The following is an 8,910-nucleotide window of genomic DNA, read 5'->3' on the forward strand; positions in this document are numbered from 1 at the left end:
GGGGTTGTGTGTCAGACTCCTACTCCTTCCTAGTAAAATCCACACTGGTCACCACCCTTGCGAGAGTTGTTCGGAGGTCTTGGTGCCTTGGTTCAATCGGCTCTGGAATGAGGGGACTCCTGCAAAGGGTAAGGAAAAGCCCTGTTCTGTGGAAAGAGTTACCTCTCTGCAAGGCTCCGGAGCCTCGCTAGCCCAGCTCCTTCAGGATCCAACCAGCCCAGAAATCTGGCATCTGCTAATCTTCTACACTTAGTCTTCTCTGCGCCCCAGGAACCTCAGCCCGTAGGTACCCCGGCTAGGATCAAGCGCTTCCAGAAAGACCCCAGTAGCAGAGCAAGCAGCCTCCAGCAGGAAACCAGCTGCCCCAGAAGGCAGCCTTAAGTCAAGCTGCGCCGCCCGCCCTGAGCGGGGGCTGGGGGGGGGGCTTCTCTCTCCAGCTCCCCCTTTTCCACGTAAATGAAACTTCACGGGGTTTGTGACCTTAGGGTTGGTAGACGTTTCAGACTTCTCATTCTAGGGTGGGACTCATTCGGCTACCTCCTCCAGGTGCCAGACCCCTGGGTAATTTCGTCCCCAGCTCCCTGCAAATCCCAAGTCTTGACCAACGTGGCCGATAGAAGACCAAAGTTCTAACCAGAAAAAGTACACCATGCTTTACCCCAGCGATGGCTTCTTTCCTTCAGTTACTAAGTCTAGAAGCCAGGAAGAAAAGCTGCTGCCATCGGGTTAGAAGGGGGGAGGGAGGGCGCCGTAGGCCAGAGACAATGAAAAGCCGCAGTCCGCACCAAGTACCGCCCCCCAAGTCCAGACTCTCCCCAGACGGGCCAGGCTCCTGGCCTAGTGGGGATACCCTGACTCTGCTCTCTCTGACGTCAGAATTGAGTTCTTAAGTGAGCCCTAGTTCCGTACCTTTGGGCTGTTTGGATTCCAGGTTTTTAATATTTTGGGGAGTTATAGGAGGAATCTAAGCAATAACTGAAAACCTGAGGTACAGGGGAACACTAAAGTTTGAGAAGAAACGCCCAAAGAGAGCCTTGAGGAACTGTCCCATCCCCACCTGAAGCCCAGGGCTGTTGAAGGCTGCCTGTGGCCCCCAGCTCTTGAGAGTTACTAAGGATAATAGGTGGCTCACAGTGGCTTTAAATTGCGGTCCTAGTGAGGGGTGTTCTATCTTGATTTATTCTTTCTCTTCCCCAATGGCTCTCACTATGATCTTTCTAAAAAGTATTCCTTTTCATCAATCCAGCCCTTGGCCACGAGTAAGAAGCCAGGAACCAGCTCCAGGGACTAAGTGGAAGGGGAGTAGATAAGCAAGTCTCAGCAGCAGCCCCCCGGAGCTTCAGCTCCTTCCAGCAGACCGCTGCCACCTCCCAGGATCCGACCTCAGCACTCTCCTCCCTTTCTTGGGCCGGAGGAGTTGCAGGAATTAGATGCTAGGCTGTGTTCCTAAGAGGCCTTGGGCCCTGGTACTACTGTGTGCCAAAAATTGTTAGGGACATCTTTGTTGTTGTTGTTGTTGTTGCTGCTGCTGCTGCTGCTGCTGCTGCTGCTATTGCTGTTGCTGTTGCTGCTGCTGTTTCAAAATGTTCCCTAAAGGGGGATGGGGGGGGGAAGGGTATGGGGGACTTTTGGGAGAGCATTGGAAATGTAAATGAAGGAAATTCCTAATTTAAAAAAAAGTTCCCTAAAAATGTTTTTTATCTTAATGCTTTTCACATCATTAGAAGGAAAGTAGGTGGAAGGAACAGGTTGTAGAGGAAGGCTCCACCTTTGAAAAGGAAAGCCTTCTTGGTATCCCTCCTACTGGCTGCATTAAAGTGCTGTGATGAAGTGGGGAACCTGACTCATGCTGTAGTGGGTGTCTGCAGTGGGAGAACTGCAGAGGTTTTACACGGGTACAGGGGAGGAGGGGTAGGTTTCATTTCTAGATGCTCCACACCTTTGTCTGACATATCTAGTCACCGCACCACTGCCCAATTGCATTCACCTCTTTAAAAGCAGGGCACTGGCACTCGGAAGAGCTGGTCTCCAGTTGGTTCCTAGCTATTGTAACCTTTCTGTCCTTATCTTGAGAGACTGCTTTGGATTCATTTACCTCAACACTAAACAGTTGCACAGGTACAACCCTCGGACTCCAGGCTGGGAGCTTACTTAGCAAGGACTTCACGAGCAAGGCTGGGCCTGGTTGGATTCCAGCTCAGCAGCAGGGCGGATTCTATACAAACTCTGAGATCACTGCATCCCGACTCTGCTTAGGGAAGCCATCTGCAGAACAGGCCCAAGATTCTAGTTTGTTCCTTTGTGAGCCTCACACCCAGGCAGAGTCACTGGTGGGGGTCGCCAAGCCCCTCAGTACTGGGTGAAACCCCTACCATCTGAAAGGGGTCCGATCAGTAATGCCGCTCGGGGGCTACTTCCTCTACTCCTCCTGTTGCCATCTGCAGTGTTCGGGGGCTAATGTCCTGGTCCCGGTCTTTGAGATTTAATAAGCTCATCACCCCCAGCAAGCCAGAGCGCCAAACGGCCTTTTACAAACCGTAGTAAACATTTTATTTACAAGTTAAAGGCCTCCTAAGTGCAGCAAGTCCTTATGCCAAGACCCCTGGTGCTCAGAGGAACAGTTCCACCGAACATTTCACAGTGTGAGCTGCTTAGGTAGGGAAAACAGTTGAATTCTTTCTTTGTGACGGGGGAGGGGGAACCTTAAAACTCTCCACTGGGCGGACGGGGGTGGGGGCTCTGGCAGCCGGGGCAGCAAGAGAAAAAGTATGAACCCCGAAGAGGCTGCCCGTGGCGTCCGGCTCCAATCTAGGCAACCCTCGCCACCAACTTAAAGTAGGCACAAAGTCCAGCCAGTGTAGAGGAAGCTGCACGCTATGCCCTCGGTCCAGTCTATAAACCTGCAAGCGGGGCCTGGGCGATCTCCGGGCTTTGAGGACTGCTGGTGACTGAGGGCTGGTGAGCCGAAGGCAGCTCCGAGCAGTTGCCGCCAAGGCTGCTGGCGCTCCCCACGTGGGTGTTGCCGCTACCCAGGCTGCTGGTGCTGCTGAAACTGAAGCTGCTACCACTCGTGCTGCTGCTGGCAGTGATGAGGGCACCCGCGGCTGAGGCCTTGATGACCGTGGTTTGATGCAGGGACCTCTCCGTTCCCTCAGTCCGTTCCGTGTCGCTGGGGGCCATGTCCAGGGACTCCGAGTCACTGCTCTCGCTCTCGGCTTCGCCCTCAGAACGGCTGGGGCTCCTCTCCTCCCGTTCACCCTCGGCGGGGACTCCGCCGGAAGGCTTCTCGCCCGCTTCCTTGTCCTTGTCCTTCTGCGCCTGCGCCTCCTTAGAGTGCCGCCACTTCATCCTCCGGTTCTGGAACCACACCTTCACCTGTGCGCAACAGCAGAAGAGATGCTAAAGAACAAGCTCACCAGACCCGGACTTATCCCCAGCCCCGGTAAGGCTGGACAGCAAGGCAGACGCTTGCTATGCCTCCGCTTTGCAGACGCAGTGACCAAGCATAAAAATCCAGGCGCAATCAAGGCGTGAAACTCACCCAACCCACTAGGGACAATTCTTTAAGTGTGGACCTCGAATCTCAAGCCTGAAATGACTTGAGTGCAAAATGGAAGGGCAGATTTTTACAAACTGCTTCGTAATCTCTTCAAACTCAGGACTCTTGTAAAAAGGATTTAAGGAGTCCTGACACCCAAACTGCCCATATATTTCAACTCTATACACCATGCCACGGGTTTGGTGACTCTGGTTCTGTGAACCCTCTCATCTCCACACACTACCCGAAGCTATTAACTACAAAAGCCACACCACCACCACTACTACCACTGTTAGGATTTTAGAGACAGGGTCTCTCTAGAACCCAAGGCAGCCTTGAACTTGAGGTCCTCCTGCCTTTGCCTCTTAGGTACTCAGACTACAGTCCTTGGCCATCACTGTTATAAGGGTGGAAGTGGGCAAAAGGACAGGAGAAACCAAAGAGTTAATCCCACTAGAATGGCTTATCTGCTGGGTTTTAAGTAAAGGAGAATCAGTCTGGCTTATTTTTTTATCTTAGTTGATAAAGATCATCTTTCTGGGGAAACAAACTTATTTTCCTGGGGACTCCGAAAATGCTGGGATTAATTAAGTATGCATCACGGAGGAATAGGGGAGAGATGGAGCTGAGAATCTATATAAATATATGATGGGGCGGGGGACCCAATGCAGTCACAGGAGTTACAGCTTCCCCTTTAAAAATAACATGCACAGCTGGTAGAGCGTGGCTGGGCTTTCCAGTATGATGACCGGGTGTGCTGAGGAAGCGCATTGTGTAACAGAACAGAAAGACACAGGGACAGAAGTCTGACAGGCAGCTCTGAGAAAGCAGCTTGCTTTGGCTTCAGCAGGGAAGCAAGAGGGCCCAACAGGATGAGTATGCTGTGGGCAAAAAAAGAAACCAAGGAGAAACTCTAATTCTTGAGAGAGAGAGAGAGAGAGAGAGAGAGAGAGAGAGAGAGAGAGAGAGACAGAGAGACAGAGAGAGAGAGAGACAGAGAGAGAGACAGAGACACAGAGAGAGACAGAGAGAGAGACAGAGAGAGACAGAGAGAGACAGAGAGAGAATGAATCCGGGACAACAGGTTTTCTAAATCAAATCGGCAAAACCTACTGAAAAAAAAATGGACGTTCTAAGAAAATATTTTTTTCCTTTCCCTCAACTCCATTGCCAACAGACACTACCTCCAGAGACTGAGCTGTCTGTTAGAAAGTGGGACTGTGGCTGCTCCATCCCTGTCTTAAAGTAACGCTAAGCAATTCCGTTTGAAATTATATTTTCAGTTCCTCACAACTGGGATTTCACAATCCAGTGGGGGTGGCAGGAACCAACAACAAGCTATTGACTTTGCTTTTTTATCTCTTCAAAAATAAACTGCCTCCTACAGCCCTACAGCGAAGTGTGCTTCGGTCGAGTGCATAATTATTATCTCCCGTGGCCTATTTGCTTTCTCCGGGGTTCTTTGGACTCTTGGCCAAAATAAACAGGCGTGCTTGTTGACATACATCTCCAGGAATGGGCTGTTCTCTGTGTCCCTCTCCTTCATCTCCATCCCTACCCACCTCTCCCCTTGCTTTGAGTTGCTACACCACAAACCCTGGTGAAATCCAAGACCTTGTGTTTAGACTGCTGGAGCTGCTCAGTTCCGAGAGGAGACCTGCTGCCCACCTTGTTTGCTCTCCGTTTGCCTGGAGAGTTAGCTTACCTGTGCATCCGTGAGGCCCAGCATGGCCGCCAGCTGCTTTCGGTCTGGCTTGGTCACGTACTTCTGGATCTCAAACCTCTTCTCCAGGCCTTTTCTTTGCAGGTTGGAAAAGACAGCACGGGACCACGAGCGCTTCCGCTTGTATGTCTGTGGCATGGTGTCCTTAGTGAGCACAGCATAGGGACCTGCCAAGCAGCAGGAAGAGAGATTCAGGGCCATGATCGTGTTAAGGCCACAGCCTTCCAGTCTTCTGGTCTCATAGATATTTTAAAGTGTTTGGCTTGTGCGGGAATGGCCTAAGGAAGAATTTTACAGATCTTTTCAGGCTACCTTGGGCCTAACGCCGCTAAGAAGAGCCAGCTATTTGGTAAATTCGTTCAAGACAAATGCATAAACCAAACCCAAAAGCGCCAGACACGCTAAAACAGTTGGAATTGTCCCTGGAGTCTGAATGGCCTGCCCGTGATAACCCTATGTTCCCCTAGATTTGTCTTTCAGAGAAGATATAACCAGTCAAGCAAAACTCTGTGTGTGTGTGTGTGTGTGTGTGTGTGTGTGTGTGTGTGTGTGTGTGTGTGTCTCACGCTCCTGCTTGTGCACAAGTGTAACCCTCACCTTTGAATACTTCATTTTCAAACCACCCTCTCTGGGCGAAAAGAATAGGGACAGTGACCCAGACCCATATACACACTATCTTAGCTCCCCTAGCATGGTCTTCTCCAAATGTCCCACTAAAAAGAATATTCAGTTTCTCTCATAGGACTTAGGAGGCTCCTACCCCAACTTTCCACACTACCGCTGGCCTTTGCGGCACTGGCTGAATTTTTCTACCTGGAAATGTGTCTTGGAATTGATGCTGAACAGAATTTCTTGGGTTGGAGCTTAAGGGGCTGAGGATGGCAGACGCCTCGCTAATGGGATCTAGAGATGCGAAGAACTGTCCCGCTGAAGGCTGCAGGCCAGCTAGATGCACCCCTGCAGGCCGCCCACCGGTTAGCAGCGATGTGAGATCTGGGTAGGGGGAAAGAAGAGTCGGTCACAAACTCATACTGTGGGCAGATTTGTTCCTCCTTTCCCTTCTCCCCCTTTGAACCTACTAAACTCAAAATGGACCCTTTCTCCAACAGCTACGGAAGAGTGGGGCCTGAATTGCCCCAGAGTGTGTGTCAGGCATGGCCGGTACACCCCATAATAAGGAAAGGCTTGTCATAAAATGTTGCTAAAGTGGTCATTTCGGACGCCTTCCAGAAATTCTACAAACCCCTAATTTACACCCTTCAGCCCCCCCCCCCCCCCGCCTTCCTTCAGGAGCTTAGACTGGCCGGTTTGCTTCCCCGCAATTCTTAAGAAATACTGGAAATCAAATAAATGCAAAGTGTCCCCACGCTGAGATTTCCTTGTCAGAAAGATCTAGGTCGTTCTGCAGATATTTCATTCAAAAGATGGATAATACACACTTTTGCAAAACTTTGCAGCAACCAGAGTATGGTCATCCGTTTCTATGCTGTTTAAGCAACACGAAGATATGTTTTTAAACATGGGATAGCTGACTTTTACATGTCACTAAGTTTTCCTTCATTTCGTTTTCTTCGCCCTCATTCTACCGTTCTGTCCTTAAAAATAAACGCACCCCAAATCCTCCTGACATCAGGCCCCTCATGGGTGGTGGTGAGGCCTGAGGCCTTCCAGCGATACGTACCTCTCAGAGTGTTGCCTTCCTTAACTTTTGGGTCAAATTCCGCAGACAAAATTCGATCGATACCAAATTTGAGGTCTTTGCTGGAGGGGGCAGGGGCGGAGCCGCTATGGTGGGGGACCACCCGCGTCCCCGAAGTCGGTGGCTGCAGGGAGACCGCCCGGGGTGGAGGCGGGGGCTGCTGCTGCGGTTGCTGTTGCTGCGTTGGTGATTGCTGCGGGAGATGCTGGTGGAAGGCGGCAGAGAGCGGAGACAGCCGCTGAGGGAAGCCAGCCGGGACTTCTGAGGGCGCCACCACCGGGGTGGGACGGAGCGGGGATCTGGCGGCAGCTTGGAAGGAGGCGTGCGGGTGCACGGAGCCCAAGTGTGCGGTGAGGGCTGCCGAGGCCCCCACCAGTCCCTCTGCAGCGGGCCCCGGCTCCCCGACGCCGGCGTGCAGGATGTCCGCGATGCAGAAAGAGGGTTTCTTGACAGCGGCTGGGTCCAGGGCGAAGGAGCAGCCGCCCGGGCCCGCCGAGGAGCAGTAGGCGGCTGACCAGAGACTAAAGTTGGAAGCATAGAAGGGAGCCAGGCCGGCTGCGAACATCCTGGCAGGATCCCGGCGGGGTCCTGGGTGAGTGGGGAAGTGGGTGGGCGCTCGGGCAGAGGCGGTGTCCCAGCCGAGCCCGAGCTGCTTTCGGTTCTTCGCCCGCCCTGAAGCGGAGGGCCAACCGGGGAGCCCTAGCGCCACCGAGGGACGAGGCGAGGGCCCGATCGCCGCCCGCCACGGCCTGGGCCCCTGGCTTGGCTTGAAAGGCGGCGCGGCGGGCGCGCTCCCCGCCGGGTGGATGGAGGCGATCGCCAGGCGCTGGGGCGACAAGGCGAGCGCGGCCTCGCTCTGCTACTCCGCAGAAGCCGGGGAGACAGGGACCCGACACCGAAAGAAAAACCCAAACAGCTAAGCCCTAAGAGCTAAATTTAAAACAACAATAATGATCCGTTAGTTTAAAAAAAAAAAAAAAAAAAAAAAAGGAAAAAAATTAAAAAAAAAAAAAAAACTCCTCTCTAAAAACTCCCAAAGTTTTGGCAGGAGCTTTCGAGTCAGACCCCGGGTAGGACCTTGATCCGTGCGCTCATTGGACGTCTTCGTGACCAATGGGACTCCGGAGTGGAGGGGAATTGGGAAAGAGGGGGGCGTGGCCGAGCTCGGCCACGCCCTGGCCACGCCAAAGTGTTTTCTGCGGCAGCGTGGGCTAAGCTGAGTACTGAGCGTCTCTGGGAGCCGCTTGGGGGTCGAGACTCCTCGGGCCTCTGGCTCTCCTCTGTCCCCTGCAGCTCGGGGACCCGCCAGCGGCAGAGCCTCGGAGCCGGTCTCCGGAATTTTCCTGGAGCTGCGGAGGAGGGGGATCACTGAGGCTCCCGTACTCTGCTGTAGTACACCCCCAACCTCCACCCCAGCAGACCACGCTGGCGGTCCGCAGGCTGTCCCTTCCGTATTCCGCTCTCATGCGACTTTCCTTCTCTCTGCTTTTACCCAGGTGCTTTTATCACAAGTCCTAGGTAAAGGCCCCATCCTCTCAGCGCCCCTACAGCCCAGAATCCCGACCCAAGTCTACTGTAATCCGCTGGTTTCTCAGCTCACCAGAGCTGCTCCAAGAAGCCAGGAGGAGGGCAGACCACAAATTAGTTTTATTCGGAGCTGTCATTCCAGTGACAACTTGAAAGAGTGACTTTTCAAACAAAAATAAGATAGATGGCTCCAAACGTCTCCCTTAGAAACAGCCAAACTTTTACCCTGAGCCTCGGAACCAACAAGGAGTGCAGCCCCAGAAGAGCGGCACGCGTGTCCCCTCTCTGCACCTTGTAGGAAGTGCTACCCTCCGCGGCCACCACATCCCCTGGTCACGTGAGGTCCTATGTTTTGCAAGTGCCAGGGAGCGGTTGCCTTTGAGATTAAATACCTACTTTTAATTCGGCTGCAGTTTTTCCAGG

At 52.9% G+C, this 8,910-nt stretch overlaps 1 protein-coding gene across 1 annotated transcript; it reads right to left on the reverse strand.

The window, feature by feature from the left end:
* Positions 1 to 2,526: 2,526 nt before the first annotated feature.
* On the reverse strand, positions 2,527 to 7,877 carry Hlx (H2.0-like homeobox). Its single transcript, NM_008250.2, has 4 exons — positions 6,943 to 7,877; positions 6,075 to 6,254; positions 5,244 to 5,428; positions 2,527 to 3,375 (listed from the first exon to the last, which is right to left on the reverse strand). The coding sequence occupies exons 1-4, from the start codon at positions 7,523 to 7,525 to the stop codon at positions 2,893 to 2,895; spliced, it is 1,431 nt and encodes a 476-aa protein (NP_032276.1). The 5' UTR covers positions 7,526 to 7,877; the 3' UTR covers positions 2,527 to 2,892.
* Positions 7,878 to 8,910: the final 1,033 nt, after the last annotated feature.

The sequence above is a fragment of the Mus musculus genome, chromosome 1, assembly GCF_000001635.26.
Source record: "Mus musculus strain C57BL/6J chromosome 1, GRCm38.p6 C57BL/6J".
NCBI lineage: Eukaryota > Metazoa > Chordata > Mammalia > Rodentia > Muridae > Mus > Mus musculus.

What these genes read in the sequence shown, in the direction of transcription:
- Hlx (NM_008250.2), bottom strand. Translation starts at nt 7,525, where the DNA reads ATGTTCGCAGCCGGCCTGGCTCCCTTCTATGCTTCCAACTTTAGTCTC. An exon ending in GGAAGGCAACACTCTGAGAG is followed by an intron (nt 6,255 to 6,942) that starts GTACGTATCGCT and finishes CCCCCTACCCAG; the next exon opens with ATCTCACATCGCTGCTAACC. An exon ending in TGGGCCTCACGGATGCACAG is followed by an intron (nt 3,376 to 5,243) that starts GTAAGCTAACTC and finishes TGTTGCGCACAG; the next exon opens with GTGAAGGTGTGGTTCCAGAA.